The sequence below is a fragment of the Typopeltis vanoorti genome, chromosome 21 (assembly GCF_054136105.1).
Source record: "Typopeltis vanoorti isolate ZY-2024b chromosome 21, IOZ_Tvanoo_1.0, whole genome shotgun sequence".
Classification (NCBI taxonomy): Eukaryota; Metazoa; Arthropoda; class Arachnida; order Uropygi; family Thelyphonidae; genus Typopeltis; species Typopeltis vanoorti.
Window position 1 is genome coordinate 66680537 of NC_143569.1, and position 17989 is coordinate 66698525.

At 34.8% G+C, this 17989-nt stretch overlaps 1 protein-coding gene across 1 annotated transcript in view; it reads left to right on the plus strand.

Annotated features, from left to right (window-relative positions):
* The window catches only part of LOC150094940 (neprilysin-11-like), a 207126-nt gene that overhangs the window by 181025 nt on the left and 8112 nt on the right, over positions 1 to 17989 (plus strand). Inside the window, exons 20-21 of the mRNA XM_090410851.1 lie at positions 3963 to 4061; positions 9923 to 9999. Of these exons, the coding sequence (XP_090266977.1) occupies positions 3963 to 4061; positions 9923 to 9999 (176 nt within the window). The remainder of the gene's footprint in view (positions 1 to 3962; positions 4062 to 9922; positions 10000 to 17989) is intronic.

Here is a 17989-nt window from a genome sequence, read left to right on the forward strand (position 1 = left end):
TCGAATATAACTCACCCTTGCATATATCTCACACTGCCTGATTTTACTTTACAAAAAGTGAAATTAAAAAGTTTACCTCACACAAAAAAAAAAAGTTTAAATAGTGATGCACAATCATCCTTACATAAATATTATGTAAGGAAGAAAGTTGCTTCCTTACATAATATTCAAAAGGAAAACAATGCCGAAGGGGAAATTTCCCTCTGGAATTCATGTAAGAGTTCAAGAAAAAGGGTGGTTGGATACTACAATGGTTCAAAATCAGATTGGCACAATTTGAAACCACTCTGGAGACCAGAAGCAGCAATAGTGAATAACAAATTCTTGGTAAGTGATACCCATTTTCAATTGTTTTTTTAAATCATAGTGATCTTATGATTCCGAAATGATAAAAGGACAGTTTTAATTTAATTATAGAAGCATTGTCGCTAAAGATTCAAATATATCGCATGATGAAGGTGAGCGGCCGATCATGTCAATAACGTTGATAATTCAAATTTAAATGCGTTAATTTTATAAATAATGCGAGCAATTATAAATTATAATGAATACTGAGGATTTAATTATAAATGTTAATTTAGATGTTTCCTAAAAAACTTTAGTTTCCAAAAATCCCTGTATATATCTTGCACCATGATTTTTTAACTTTAATTTTGGGGGAAAAAAGTACAATTTATATTTGAGTAAATATGGTATATCATTCATTTGCTGTTGACTATTTCTGTACTTCTGAAAAATCACTCTCGTCTTTTTTATCCTGAAGCTTTCTTTCCTACAAGCCAATGCCAAAACAGTGAAGATCTTTCTTGGTGACTTAAATGTCTGCAATTTCAATCAGCATCCTTTTCTCTCTCTCTCTCTATACTGATCAAGCTGAAAGAGAAGTATTTGGTTTGCTGTAATCAGTGACCTATCATCTGTATGCCAACTAGAATGCTAGATAGTCCACTCTACTTAACACCAGAAAGATCTGGAGTGTTTAGTAACCAGTTTTTTAACCAGTTCTCCTTTGAGATGCAATGTTGAATCTATCTCTCTTCTTGGTAACTGACCATAATTGAATATAAGTTTCATTGCCAGTGGAATTCTCTTCTCTAAGCCACTCTCAACCTTGTGTCCTTTGGCAGTATAACTTCATCATTATAACTTCTTCTTTTTTTTATGATTAAACTGCTCTTTCCACTCTCTAGGTTCAAATACTTGCTCTGATTAGGTTAAAAAAATTAGATATATTGGAATGAAAGTCTTAATTTCCCAACTCTATTAATAATTTCCTGCCATGTAAATGGTTAGACAGAGAAAAAAAAAGCATGTTGCAAGAGACAAAAATCATAGCCTTCATTCTCAACCTACAGCAAAATGGTTGTTTTATTAATAAATTCTCATTTTCAATCATTAATAAATCTGACTTGAAAAGGGTTAAATGCATAAACTCATCTATTGCACAAATAGCATATTTTCTTGTCTCTTGCAAATGTATGTCATTTAGTGCATTGTGCAACTTGTCTGTCTGTTTATGCTCCTGCTCCTCCCTGGAAGACACTAAAGACAAACCTGACCTCCTGGCATTATCATCCTCCAACTCCTACATAGATCCAGGACAGATCACTAGCCATGCACAGAAAGAACAACAAAAACATCAGAAGTATTTCAAACATCTTATTTAGCAGTCTTCTGGTGCTGCTGATAGTATATTGGCAATTTTAGTTAAGAGATGTGCTTCACAACTAACAGCTGTCCTCTGTTATCTCTGTACTATATTATACTTAACAAGCATCCACCCAGCAGTGCAAATTGTCATCTTATGCTTTTCACCTGTTATAATTGTGTGGTTAGTTTACTCTCTGATGATTGTTCATATAATGGTGGATGGCTTTTTTTTTTTTTTTTCATTAGATTTCTCTTCTAATCCAGGAGTTTTTCAGGACTCCATCTCATCTATGTTCTTCCTCATAATACATTAATGGCCTTCCCTCACTAACCTGAAATCTTGTTCATTGTTTTGCCGATGATAGCACACGCCATCTGCTTAGTCCTGTAGCAAAAGTTTTAGTGCTTGACCACATCAAATTTCAAGGTTTTGGTGACAACCTAGTCTCCTTCATTGTTACCTAGATTAGTCCTGTTTCTCCTTGCAGGTTGATAACTCTTATCTTAAAATCTGAGAGCACATCTTTCTTCTTCGACAATCATCATAACATCTCTGGCTCCTTCAACATCCTAAAAGCTTGACATCAATTTTTTTTTTTAAGCTCAAGACATTACTTTTTACTTGCATTTACTAACTTTGTACAAATCTCAAATATGCCCAACATTGGAATGCTGCTTTTGCATTTGTAGTGGTGCACCAAAATCTGTCTAAAAATTCTTATATGATAGCATAGAACGGTTTGGCTCATTGACTGGCATTCATCATTCTCCTCTACTAATTCATTCATTTCTGTTAAGTCTGCATCCATTTATGGTTCAGCTTACTTGCTATAATAATAAAATACTTGGGGCCTGCTCGACCTTTGCAGCATCATTTCTCAGCCTCACATTCATAGATTGTGTGTGTACACAATCTATGAATGTGAGGCTGGCTTGAGATGTAAAATGTATTTTCTAGTCTACACAGTACAGTCACTTGAACGCATGCAAAACAGTGAGGGATGTTTGTAGCTGTGCAGATTTAATCAAATTAATTTAAGACTTGCAGTTTTACAGGTTATAGTTAGATGAAAAAAGGCAACATCAATATGAGAAATATTACTTTAGTGCAGACATTGGTCTCTGAAAACATGCACAAAATGTTTTTTTTTTGTGTGTGTGTGTGTGTGCATGCACATGGGTCAGCAAAAAGGAAAGAGAACATTGCCAGGAACCCTGCTCTGGAGGCCAAACATGGATGACTTCAGGGCAATAAGTAGAGCTGAGCAGTGATCTTACACTAGGTAATGAAATTTGTCTTTCACATGAAACTTCACAAACATCTTTGCCATAATGGAATTCAAACTTGCATCCTATTGGAGAGTGGAGATGCCAGTCCGAACTGCAAGGGAGAAATCCTTGCTTATTGTACAGTTGTGTTGTTTGAGTGTCTACAATTCATGAAAATCTGAGCAACATGGTCTTGATTCCTCAATTCTGAATTCTTATATTTAACTCATATATGTTGGAGACATATGAGCATAGTGTAATGAGAGTTGACTGTAAAACTGTTATATCTTGTAACTTAGTGCAAGTACTCGCTTACATGGTTATCGAATTGCATTCTTGTTTCACCAATGTATTGAATTCTCTCTTTGCAATGCAAATTAGGGATATGCAACTTGCTCTACTAAGAATTTACACATTTTATGTTCATTTTTGTTCTCAAGTTGTTTTCTTGTTGACACTTATTATTAACTGTTATTTTTTAATTGTATACTTTATAAGATGTCCAGTCTCATTCTAGGGTTATGAACCTGTAGCATTTTACTGCAGTAGGTGAGCTAAGAATTGGATAATCCAAGAACCCATACCTTTTTATTCACGCCATGTCAGGACTCCAGTAAGCATTGAGAATGGTCTCACATGAGGCAACTGCAAACATGGCACCTGAATTTGTTATAGAAATGAACTAAAACTAGACATCAATGCTTCATCATACATGTTACAGAACTCTTACTATGGTTTGGTAACAAGTATGCTATATGCTTATTAAATGGGTTTATATAGTTGCTTTAAGTGTTTGATGCATTTTTTATTCATGTATTTTCATTTTAGTTAAATTTTGGCTTTTTTGATATTTGTATATTTTCAGAATGGAAATGCACCATCTAATAATAATATATGTCAATGAAAAAAAAAAAAAACTGCAACACATGCTTTTAATGTTAATTTCATTATTGTATATGATGTCAAGCACTCATAGCCATAATATGTATTAAAGTTGCTGTTATATTTATCTGCTACAATTAATTATTTACTTGATTAAACAGGCATATAAAAACTATATAAAAGAGCATGGAATAGAAAAACGATTTCCAGGCCTGGAGAAATATACACCTGAGCAGATGTTCTTCATCAGTTTTGCTTCTGTAAGTTTTTGAGAATTTTGTTACATTTATATACAAAGTTCTTATATAATATGCACACACACAATCTTCTCCACTAAATATGTCAAGATTGAACTTGCTTCATTATGCTAAATTTGTTATGCTTTCTTTATACAAGTGCATAATTCTGCTCTGAAATAGATTCACATATTTTCTTCCCTGCATGTTTCCCTTCCCTTTTGCTCTTCAATTTTTGTATCTTTAAACATGAAACTAAGTCTAAATAGGTATAGTCTCTGTGGCTTAACAAAAAATAAGACTAAAATCCAAAAGAAAAAATCAGAGATGATAAAGGTGACATGAAAACTGAAGATAAAGATATTCAAGATGCTATAAAGTAATTGCCAGCCTGGGTGGCCTGGTGGTTAGCATATCCACTTTCCAGCCAACAGGCTGCAGGTTCAAATTCCATCATGGGCATGGATGTTTGTAATTGTTGTTAGGTGTCCTCAGATAAATTTCATTACCTGATGTGAGACCACCTCATCATTTATTGGAGACTAGAAGTGGTTTGAAAAAGTTCCACATTTTGTCTCTGCAAAAGCAGAATTTCTGGACTCTGTTAACAAATAAAATAAATTTTAAAAAATGTATATAAAATCAATGAAAAAAATATTTAGTCCACTCAGAGTATAAATTTATATGGGTGGTCTGAAAAGTTCTTGGCCTTGACCATAGATGGCAATACTATCAGCATGGTTTTTTTTTTTTCCTAAGTTGCTACATCTGTCATAAGCATCCATGTGAAATTGCAAGTCATTCTATCAAGTAGTTTGTTTTATACAGCTGCCTGAAGCAAAAGTGTTGTCTGTATCCCTTGAAATGGATAAAATTGAGTATCATGTACTCAATTCTTTTTGTAAAAGAAAATTTAATGCCAAAAGAAATTCATTCGAAGTTCCTAAAAGTTTATGGGCACTCTTGTCCATTTTCGACAATTAAAAAATGGGCTGCTAAGTTTAAACGTGGCCATACCAGCCTTGAAGATGATCCACGTGAAGGATGTCCAAAAAGTGTAACAACACCAGAAATCTTTGATCAAGTGCACGATATGGTATTGGAGGACTGGCGAGTCAAAGTGCGTGAAATTGCTGAAACTGTAGGCATTTCAAAAGAACTTGTAGGATATATTTTGCACGAAGAATTGCAAATGAAAACGCTTTGTGCAAGGTGGGTGCTGTGCAGATCAAAAATGCACTCGCATGAAAATCTCTGAACAGTACTTGGAACATTTTAACAAGAATGAAATCGATTTTGTGCATCGATTTATTACTATGGATGAGACTTGGATTACTAATTACACACCAGAATCTAAACAGCAGTCAAAACAGTGGACAGAAGCCAGTTTTTCAGCGATAAAGAATACAAAGTTGGTTCCATCAGCAGGAAAGGTCATGGCATCAGTGTTTTGGGATGCTAAAGGCATTCTGTTTATTAATTATCTTGAAAAGGGTAAAACAATAACTGCAGATTATTATTCTGCTCTTTTAACCAGATTAGATACAAAAATTCGTGAGAAAAGACCCAGTTTGCAGAAGGAAAAAATCATCTTTCATCAGGACAATGCACCTGCCCACAAAGGTGTTTTGGCAATGGGAAAACTAAGGGATCTGCACTGTGAATTGTTGGAACATCCACCCTATTCCCCAGATTTGGCTATCTCTGACTTCTATCTCTTCCCAAAACTAAAACTCTTCCTCACTAGTCAGCGTTTTTCTTCAAATCAAGAGGTGATTTTGGCTGTAGAGGGGTATTTTGCAGAGCTTACTGAGAACCACTACAGGGATGGGATAATAGTGCTGGAGCATCGCTGGAATAAATGTATTAGTCTTAAGGGAGATTATGTTGAAAAATAAAAATAATTTTGAAATTATAAATTTGTTTTTTCATTGTTATGCTGAGAACTTTTCAGACCACCCTTCTACTGGTTTGCAAAAACTTTTTGGTGGTGGGAACCACATTAAAAAAAAATAATAATTGAAAGATTGCTGAATGAAACAAGCAGTGATAGCATGGTGGTAGAAAACATGCAAATGAATGCAATCAGGAATACATAACAGCATTCATCAAAAAAAAAACATTAAATCAGATTTTCACTTTATGACACAGTATGAGAAATCATGGAAATATGTCAAGGCTCTGTATCTGGGGAAAAAAAAAAAAAAAAAGGCATATAACCAGATGCACACCCTCAACTCAACATCCCCAGAGTTAAAGATCGGTACTATCAACATAAGAAGCCTGAATGGCAAAGAAGTGGAGCTAGCTGAGGAATTAGATAAGTACCAGATCGACATAAAAAACTGGTGAGATCTTTCTGAGGTGAAAAACAAAAAAGACAAAAACTGGTGAGATCTTTCTGAGCAATAAATACAAAATGTTATATTCAGGCAATAACAATCAAGGAAAAGAAGGGGTAGCCATAGTATTCAACACTAAATACGAAGCTAAACTTCTTGAATGGCAGGCAGTCTCAAGTTGAGTGATGTGGGCTAAATTCAGAATGGGGGAATTGGATAATGAGACTTATTTGTACATATAGTCCCACAGAAGGTTCTACTAAGGTAGAAGTGGAGGAATTTTTTGAGGCTTTAGTGAAAGCTACTGACACAATGAAAAAGGAAAAGTGGGTCCTTGTTGGGGATCTGAATAGCAGAGTAGGAAGTGATTGTCAGACATACAAAAATGTTTGGGGAAAATTTGGAGAAAAGAGCAAGCTAATAATAATGGCAAATATCTGTTGGATTTCTGCTCAGGACATGGACTGGTTATTAAAAATGTGCACAAATTCACATGGAGAGAAGAGGCAAGGAATAAGAAAAGTCTCATGGACTATGTTATTGTTGATAGTAATGTATTCTCCCTGGTGCAGGACACCAGAGTGTACAGAGGATTTGAAATTGGAAGCGATCACCATTTAGTCTTGAGCAGGATAAAATTGAATTTCAAATTAAAAAGTATTACATGTAAGAAAGTCAAGTGAATGACAGCGAAGGAAAAGAAGAAAGCATATCAAAAGTTCCTAGCAAATAAGTCAGCTTGTGCTCTTAGAGAATACAGAGACAAATGTAAGAAGGCCAAACATGTGTAAAACTGGCTAAACAAAAGTCATGGGAGGAATTTGGCAAGAACATACAAAATAAATATCAAGAAGGTGGTAAGATATTCTGGAGTTTGTTGAAGAAGCTTAGAAATGGAGGAAAGAGTACCGTAAAAGGAGTTAAAGATGATAAAGGTGACATGAAAATGGGAGAAAAAGATATCCTTGAAGTATAGAGTAATTACTTCGAAAAATTGCTAAATGAAATAAGCAGTGATAGCACAGTGGTAAAAAAACACTCAACAGGCATACAATCAGGAATACATATCAATACTTGAAGTAGAAAATGCCATCAAAGGTTTGAAATATGGAAAGGCAGCAGGAGTAGATGATATTCGACCAGAAATGAAGTATGGTGGTATAAAAGTCTTACAGTGACTGCACTGCATAGTTCAGAAGGGCTGGACAGAGGGACGAATTCCTGATGATTTTAGTAGAGCTCTAATAGTACCCATATATAAAAAGGGAAATAAAACTGAATGTGAGAATTACAGAGGTATTTTCCTACTGAGTGTTCCGGGCAAGATTTATGCCAGTATATTTGAGAAACGGTTGAGAAGAATTGTGGAAGTAAAGCTTGGTGAAAAACAAGCTGGATTCAGGCCAAATAGAAACTGTCAGGATCAGATCTTCACTTTACGACAGTTAGTTGAGAAAGCATGGGAATATAACAAAGATCTGTATTTAAGTTTTGTCAATCTGAAAAAGGCATATGACAAGGTGCCAAGAGAGAAGCTATTCAATATGCTACAGTTATATGGTGTCAACGGGGCATTATATCAAGCAATACTTGGTCTTTATTTGAGTTGTAAGTCAGCAGTTAGAATTGAAGGAAGTACAGGAAGATGATTTAATGTTAAATCTGGTGTGAGACAAGGATGTACATTATCCCCTCTGTTATTCATTATCTATAAAAGGCATATGACAAGGTGCCAAGAGAGAAGCTATTTAATATGCTACAGTTATATGGTGTCAATGGGGCATTATAACAAGCAATACTTAGTCTTTATTTGAGTTGTAAGTCAGCAGTTAGAATTGAAGGAAGTACAGGAAGATGGTTTAATGTTAAATCTGTTGTGAGACAAGGATGTACAATATCCCCTCTGCTATTCATTATCTATATGGATCACATTATGAAGGAAAGTTGTATTAAACATGATATCAAAATTGGAGATGTTAATGTCAGCTCTTTGCTTTATGTGGATGATGTTATACTTCTAAATAAATCTGCTACAAATCTGCAAGATTCTCTGACTAAATTGAATAGCTGTTGTAATAGATATGGTATGAACGTCAGCAATAAAAAGACAAAGACAATGAAAATAGGCAGAATCATTGAAAATGTCAACTGTGTTGTGAATGGAGAACCTGTGGAACAAGTAAAACATTTCAGCTACTTAGGCACGATTTTTAGTAAAGATGGTAAATTAAATATGGAAATAGACAACAGAACCAACAAAGCTGGTATGGTAGGCAGCCAATTGAATAAATTCATATGGAATAAGAGAGAAATTAGTCGGAACACTAAATTAGCTGTATACAAGACGGTGTTCAAACCAGTTTTAACTTGTGGATCTGAGAGCTGGGTCAGAAGTAAAACACTTGACCAAAGACTAGAGACCACAGATATGAGAGTCCTGAGAAAGATTAGTGGCGTGAACAGATGGCATCAGTGACAATATCATATTAAAAACGAGGATATTAGGAAAGAACTTGACATTGTCAACATCCAGGAATATGTTAGCAGAACTAATTTCAGGCGGTTTGGTGACTTGAACAGAATGGACGAGGAAAAATTAGCAAAACAAGTGTTCGCTGCCAGGTTGGCAGGAAAACGACCGAGAGGAAGACCAAGATATAGGTGGATTGATACAGTACAAAGTGCTTTAGATGATAGAAATATAAGATCTGATAATGTTGGAGTCTTGACAAGTAACAGACTTATTTGGATGAAAATTGTATATAGGAAGTTAGTAATGATGTAAATTTTTCTTGTAGTACTATCATATCCTGTACATTCCTTGAGAGTACATATCATGAATTTGATGAAATGATAAACAGAAAAGCCATTCAGAATGCTATAATTATATCTCTTATAAATGAGACATTATATTGAGCAATAGATAGTATTTTTGAGTTGTAAGTCATCAGTTAGCATCAAAGGAAGTACAGGAAGATGGCTCGATGTTAAATCAAGTACGAGAATGGTGCAAATTATCTTTACTGTTATTCATCTTATCTATACGGGGTGTCCCATTATAAAGAAAAGTGCATTCAATCTGATATCAAAATTAAATATGTTAATCTCAGTTCTTTACTTTATGCATGTGATTTATATTCCTAAATAAATCCACTAAAAGTCTGCAGGAGTCCTTGTCTGAAATGAATAACTGCTATAATAAATTTGCTGTGAAAATCATCAATAAAAAGACAAAGATCATGAAAATAGGAATATTGAAAACATTAGCTATTCTGAATGGGGAACTTATAAAGCAGGTTAAATATTTCAGATATTTAGGCACTGTTTTTAGTGAAGATATTGTATTTATAGATATTCTTTCTCTTAAATCCATGAATATTTGTAAGTTTGTGTTTATTTTCATTGCATGTAACAGTAAATGCATACTCATAGATTATTTATGATTAATCAAATCATTTGAACTGATTGTAAGGAAGTATATTCTTTTTATTTTATATTTTTCTCTCCAATGAATAAAATAATCTCTAATATTTTTCCACACAGATATGGTGTATCAAAAGTGAACCTAAAGCTATTGAAGCAATGCTTAAAAATGATATCCATAGTCCATCTAGATTCAGGTATACTGATTTTGAATATTAAATGTGTGTGTGTATATACTGGCAATATAATTTAACAATTTTTTACAGATTCATAGTTTATTAGACACACATATTCACAAGAATATGATAATTTTATTACTGCAAATATTTCAACCAGAAATAAACTGGTTATCAGTACATCAGCATAATCACAAGATGAAGCTAGAAGAATGTTAATCCTGTTTACAGATCTGAGCCATTTTTTATTACTGCAAATATTTCAACCAGAAATAAACTGGTTATCAGTACATCAGCATAATCACAAGATGAAGCTAGAAGAATGTTAATCCTGTTTACAGATCTGAGCCACGTGCTAAAGTGCCACCTAGCAGGTGGTTAAATGAAAAATAAAATTTAATTTAGATAACATGAAATGAATAACAGCATTATATTAATTAAATTAAAAATTAATTAAATAAATACAGGGGAAATGCAGTATTGCTTGCCATTTATGAGGATGAGACTCTCTCCCAAATCTTGGCAACAGAGAGGCTGTCATTCCAATTTAAATTTGGGGAGTATAGAAATGTTTCAGCACTCTCTTCAAATAGCCATTCAAACCTAAACCTGCACCAGTGTAAAAGGTACACTTGATACATTTTATTGTACCATAGGATATTGTGGTCGGTTTCCATCCATGTTGAGCAAGGCCAAGATTTTTTAGGTTTATTGTTGTTTAATCTGTTTAAAAAAAATAAATTTTATTTTTGTAACCATCCACATTTCAGCATTGGCATGTGGCTCAGCTCTCTAAATAGGATTAACATTCTTTCTTCTAGCTTCACCTTGTGATTATGCGGATGCACTGATCAAAATATTTGTAGTAATAAAATTATTATATTAACTAAATTTTAATAAACTTTGTTATGCCACAAGTGCCATTACAGATTCATAGTTAAGCATAAAAGGAAACATGTTGTATGTGTCAGAACTAAACTAAATACCTTTCATTTGCTTTTATCCTTCTTATTATTATGAGAAGTGCTTAAATAAAACCTTTTTACATATTTTTGATATGATCTTGGCTTTGAAAAGTTTCTAGTCTAGCCATAAATACTGTTATAACTTGAATAGTGCATAAACCTTTAATTTATTAGTAAATCATTTACAGCTTTCAGCACTTACAAACCACATATCTTGCATACAGCAGCACTCGATGTTCGAAATGTTCCCCTTTTGCCTTCATGCATGCCCAAGGTGTGTGAGGCCACATGTTACTGGCTGCACAGAACATCCAACAGAAATGCTTCTACTGCTCACTCCAAATCCACCTTCAGGCTGTGATGCTGGAGTGTCATTTCTTGCAGGCTACTCTCTCTCAAGTTCCAACCACAATTTGAAATTCATTGGATTCAGATCGGGACTTCCATATAGCCAATCAGATAGTGATATGTGATCAGGCACATTCACCTCCAACCACTGCTGAAAGGTCCACTGCCAACCATGAAACAAGGTGTTGTTCAGGGACCATACCACAGGTTCCAGCATGGTGTCTCGATACACTTTGGCAGAGGGTTTTGATCCCTTTTTTTTGCAGAAATGCAATTTGGATCCCCACTAAACCATCATTGACATGGGGGGGGGGGAGGGTGATGACCTCTCTGAATCCCTGGTGCTATGGCATGTGCTGTGCAACCAACCAGGGCCTGTACCAAATGGTTTTGGCAGTTAAATGACTCTTCAATGGTGAAAATCTTCTCATCTGTGAAGAGGTGTGAGGATATTTTTGTGTATGTTGTTTGCGTACCACTGGAGAAGTGGCGTTAATTTTATGACCCTCTGCTGCATAAGTTGTGGTGTTAGGAAGTGTCCAGTAAGACAATGATAGGCTCTCACCCCAGGTCATCAGTAGTGCACATAACATCATTCTCTGCAAAATGTTCATTTCTTGTGACATCACTTTATGCATTCTCACAGGATTACAGCAGAGGCATGGCTTCACAGCCCTCACAAGCTCTTGTGTCCTAATGTAGCTTGGTCTACCTGCTTTTTGAAGATCAGATACATCTTCCATAATGTTATAATGGGTTAATAGTCCGATACACAAATATCTACTGATCCCAAGCGTTTTTAGCATGTTGAAAATAATAGGTGGCTGCATTCCAATCTTGTGAAATGTTATTACAGCTACACAGCTCTCATAGTCTCCCCACTGCATGTCAATCCATACAGCTAGACAACTCTCTCTCTCTCTCTCTCTCTACTGAGAAACATGTGAATGTTGGCCACGCACTGTACTGCTGATGGAAGTGGGCTCACGCAATTCTGTGGGCAGCATGGGGGCATGCAGAAGTTGTAACAGAATTTATGGAAAGACTGTGTATATTATTTTTTAACTACCTATGCAATCTTGATTCACTGAACTGAGGTAGTTAAAATACTTTTCAAACCCAAGATAATAAATTTTTATATTTGTTACATAAATTTCATGCCAGTCAACAAATCTTAACTAATGGGAAAGTTTATTTTGCACTTGGTTAGACTATAATAAATTTAGTTTAATCCTTTATCCAAGTGTGAGCAAACAAAGTTTGCGACTGAAAATATCTTCAGTACCTTTCCTCAGTCCTGAAGATATTTTCAGTCGCAAACTTTGTTTGCTCACACTTGGATAAAGGATTAAACTAAATTTATTATAGTCTGACCAAGTGCAAAATAAACTTTCAACGTCTTTCTCTAAATCCAGAGTAATTTAATAATAAGGTGGCACACCTTTTGGCAACTCCTATAGGTAAAGATGACATCTCCATTGCTTCTGCCTGGCTCCCACTGATGAGACCTCAATAAAGGTCGAAACTAGTCTGGGTTGTGGCCCTTCCCCTAATGCATAACATTATACATATCCACAAGGAGATGTGTTTTGCATTATGGGAGATACTGAGATAGGAGTGATGATAGCTTGGTCCACCTTTGCTCCGAGTTGCCTGGTATTGCACTACCATTCCTCAGTCCTGAAGATATTTTCAGGTGCAAACTTTGTTTGCTCACACTTGGATAAAGGATTAAACTAAATTTATTATACTTAACTAATGGGGGTTGGAAACCTTTACTGGGCCAAGAGACTAATAATATGGCAAAAAAAAATTATAAATTATGTTTTATTGTTTTATTAAGAAAAATAAAATCTAAATATATTTTATTTTAATAATTGCCAAATACAGATTGTCAGGATCAGATTTTCACTTTGAGACAAATACCTGAGAAATCTGGGGAATATAACTAATCTGGAAAAGTATGTGACAAGGTTCTAAGAGAAATCTTTTGCAACACTACAATTATCTGGTGTAAATGGGACATTCTACCGAGTGATACACGTCTATATTTAAGATGGTTTGATGTAAAATAGGTGTGAGACAAAGACACACACACACACTATCTCTGCTGTTCTTGACATTATGAAGGAAAGTGGCATTAAACCTGATATCAAAATCAGAGATGCTACTCTCAGCTCTTTACTTTATGCACATAATGTTTTATTCTTGCAGAAATACAACATAGGTTTGCACAATTTCTTAACTAAATTGAATAATTACTATTACAAATTTGGCATGGAAATCAGTTGTATAAAGACCAAAACTGTGATAATAGGCAGAACATAGAAAACTTCAACTGCATTCTGAATGGAGAACTTATAGAACAAGTAAAACATTTCAACTATTTAGCATAAATTTTAGTGAAAATGGAAAATTAAACATAGAAATATAAGATGGAATTAGCAAAGCTAGTATGGTGGTGAGTCAGTAAATCTATATGGAATAAAAGAGATATTAGTCAAGATGCTAAACTAGAAGTATAAAAGACAGTGTTCAAGTCTGTTTTAACATATGGATCTGAGATCTGGGTTAGGAGTAAAACATTTGATCAAAGACTGGAGACCACTGTCATCACAACTATCACTGGAGATATGATAGTTGTGAGAAAAATTGGGAAGTGAACGGATAGCAAACAATGGTGATTCATATTAAAAATGAAGTTATTAGGAAGGAACTTGACATTAGCATTGAGGAATGTGTAAGCAGGGCTTATCTCAGATGGTATAGTCACTTAAACAGAATGGGAATGAAAGATTACTTTTATTCCCATTGTAATTTGCCAATGCATGTCTTCCAAATCATCTGTGGAAACTCCCCCTCAGCCTATAGCAACAACTAACTGTATATTTTGCCTTACAGGCCTTGATCTCACACCAGACTGCATCAAATGAACAGCCACCCTCCAGCCTATCACCTATTCGTTTTGGCTGCAATTCATCCACTATTATCAGCAGTACCTCTCTCCCCATCCTGTCTTCTACCTTCCTTGAAAATGCTAATCTCTTCACATTCTATCTCTGTAACTACATCATTTGCTGTTAGCCAAGTCTTACTAATGCCTATAACTTTTGGTAAGGTTGCACTAACCAATGTCAAAAACTCCTCCCTCTTGTTCTTGATACTCCTGGCATTAATATATAGAAACTGCACCATCCTTAGCGTCCCATCCACTTTTACTTCCTGAATTGACTACCCTATTTAATATTTTTGCTTGAGAGACTAGATTCTGCACTTGGTCGTTCTCATACTTGCTTCTCTCACGGATGCCTTCACACAAATTCACCTGCTTCCACCCTAATTGTGCTTCAGCATCCACAAATTCTATATCATTCCTTCTGCACAGATCTTCAATTCAGTATGGCACAAGGCATTGTGGAGATTACTGAATCAGTATGGAATAGATAACAAAAATAATATGCCTAATTAAAACTCTTTACCATTCTTCAGAAATGTTAATAAAAATCAATCAAGAAGTCTTTCAGAATGGAAAGAGGTGTGCACCATGGCTGCACAAATGATGTTTTATATATCCCAAGTATAGATTAAAAAACATCGGCCGATGTTTTTTAATCTATACTTGGGATATATAAAACAAGCTTATCCTTGGAAAACAATGGTATTGGAATTACAGTTGTAGCAAAAAAAAAAATCAATTTCATATTCACAGATGACATTGACCTTATAGCAGAGAATGAGATCAGTTACAAGAATTAACAGTTTAATTTATTAATAATTAATTAAGTTTCTAAGGTACTTAGTGATTGTAGATCAAAGATCAGCATTCAAAAGCAAAAATGATGATTTTTGGCAAAAAGGCTGTGAAAATTTCAGTTAATGATGAAAAATTGGAAGAAGTAGAAAGATTCACCTGCTTAGGAAGTGTACAACACAGAGATGGCCAGTCTAAATATATTAAAGTATGTAAAGCTAAATCAGCTGTTGCCATTCAGAGGTTACAGCCACTTTGGAAGAACAATAAAATACAACTAACTACAAGACTCATTGACACCTTGTTAGCTCTGCCTTGCTATAGATGCAAGAACTGGACACTGCTGAAGGAAGATGAGAAAGGCTATTGCCCTTCAAGATGAAGTGCTACAGAAAACTTCTGAAGATACCATACATGGCACACACAAATGATGAGGTTAGAAAGAAAATCCAGTCAATTGCCATTGCCAGAACACATGAAAATATCATCACTAAAATACTTCGAAAATAGCTCCAGTGGCTGGATCATGTGGCTAGATCTGATAGTTTACTTAAAATAGCAGTAGAGAGCTTAAAATTATCACCTGGAGAAGTAATATCAGCAAATGGACTAACTTTTTGTTCTCCATCTTGTTAAAGAGATCCCAAGACAGAAGCACCTGGAGAAAGTATGTTAGGACTGTCACCTTTATAGTGCCCCATTCAGTCTACGACTGAATGACAAAGTTAAGTAGGATAAAAATTAGTAATATGTTGAAAAGAAAAATATGTACTGAAGTTATGAAAGTAAGTCCTAAAAATAATCAAAACTGAATAACTTTCAGGTGTGAATTGTACACTCAAATATACAAATATTACTACATAGAAGAAAAAGTACCATAATGATAGTACTCTCCATTCCTCTTTTTTGCACGAGAAACTTTGTAGTATTCAAATACTGGAATATTAAGCATAATATTTTGGAATTCATTGTGCTTGCCAAGCGGACTGCAGATGTAAATATATGAAAAAGCCAGGTGCATTAGAAACAAATGGCTTAAGTTTGTTGTATTGATGAATATGTTGTAACCTAAGATGTTGACATTAGTGAAACCTGACTCTCAGAAGTAACTGAAACCACCAAGCCTAGAGGATATAGTATTTTTTAGTAAGGGCAGAAGAGATAGGAAGGGCAGGGGTACCAATAATGATGTCAGATGATTTCAGTCCAGTTAAGGTAGAAACTCCTGAAAGTAATAATGTTCCATGTGGTGGTGACTTTGAGACTATCTGGTGTGAAGTGGATGTGAAAGTAACAAGATGAAATATATGGTACTACAGTCCTGGCAGCTGCTGGAGATGGTGAAATGCCTTGCTAAATTACTCCGATGGGTACTAAATGATAATCATTATGGATAACTTAAATTATCTGAGCATTGGTGAAGTTAAACTCATGAGAATGAAGGAGAATTTGAGATGTGTGAGATCATGCTGTACTGAACTGGAAAGTAGCCATGGATATGGATATTCTAGTTAAGAAAGATTGACTATGACAAGCTCCCGAGAATATTATGCTCAGTCCCATGGTATCACTTACTTGAATGGCAAGGATATCAGCATGAGAAGTTTTGAAAAGATGCTGAAATGCTGCAATACCTGAATTTGTGTTCCTAGAGTTCAAAAAACAAAAATAGAGTGGAAAGAAATGAAATGCATGTGCAACCTTATTAAGTAAAAGATCCATAAAAAGAAGATATAGAAGGGAATATCTTGAGAAAAAGGATGAGAGAAATATAAAATGCAGGCCAGAAAAGTTGCAAGTATTGCTTTGGAAACAAATTTCTTTTGATATTTATCAAAAGAAATTTGTTGTACAAGGGTGATACAAAAACTAATGTATCTAACTTTCAACCTATCAGCATCTCTAGATCAATGATGAAGATTTTAGAGAAGTTGATAACCCACATACAGAAATAGACTGGTAGACAAGCTGTCACTTTGCAGTAAATACCATGACTTCTTGAAAACAGGCCTAATAATGTTTATTGAAGGGGATCATGGCTGAGCAATTTGCTTGTATTTTATAATGTTATGATTAAGTGATAAAGGAAATGAATATACTATGATACTGTTGGAACTTTGTTAAGGCATTTGACAGGATACCACATAAAGGACTGTTGCATAAATTTGATTTGTCTAAGCAGGTGGTTGATGGACAGATCAGAAAGTGGAATATAGGAGAGGAAATGCAAATCTACCACATTAAAGGTTACCAATAGTACACTACTTCAGGAATCAGTTCTGTGACCATTTTTGTTCATTTTATACATTAATGATATTGAAAAGGACCTAACAGACTATTTCCTGATGATGCAAAAATAGGTAGGGCAATTAAAGATGCTACTGATATATAGCACTTAATGACTTGAATAGGCTGTATATCTGTATCATCTCTAATTGGTGGATAGGAAGTTGAAGTTCAAAGATCACAGCAAAACTTGCAAATAGAACTTAGAGAATAATTGCGATGTGATGATGAAACATTATGTAAGGATAAGAATGTCATTTTTCTTCTCTACAAGGCTTGATGACTATACCTGAAGACTACTTTGTACATATTTGGTCTCCTTTCTGATGGAATGAAGAAGCTGTGGAGAGAGTGCAAGGAAGAGTTACAAAGATGATATTGAGATTATGGAATGTAGATTATGAGGACAGATTGAGAGTGTGAACTGCAGACACTGATAAACAGAAGAAAGAGGGTGATTATGATAGAGGCCTGTAAGCTTTTGATAAGATGTTAGGTGATATAGGTTGGTGAAATTTTTCATTATATTGAAGGCAGGGAGAGAACAAGGGAACATCTGTGGAAGTTGAGTTTGTGTGGTTATGAAAGGGATGAAAGCTATATTGTTTTCAGAGCAGGAATGAATGGAACAGTTTACCTGTGGAAGTGTTGAGTGCATATA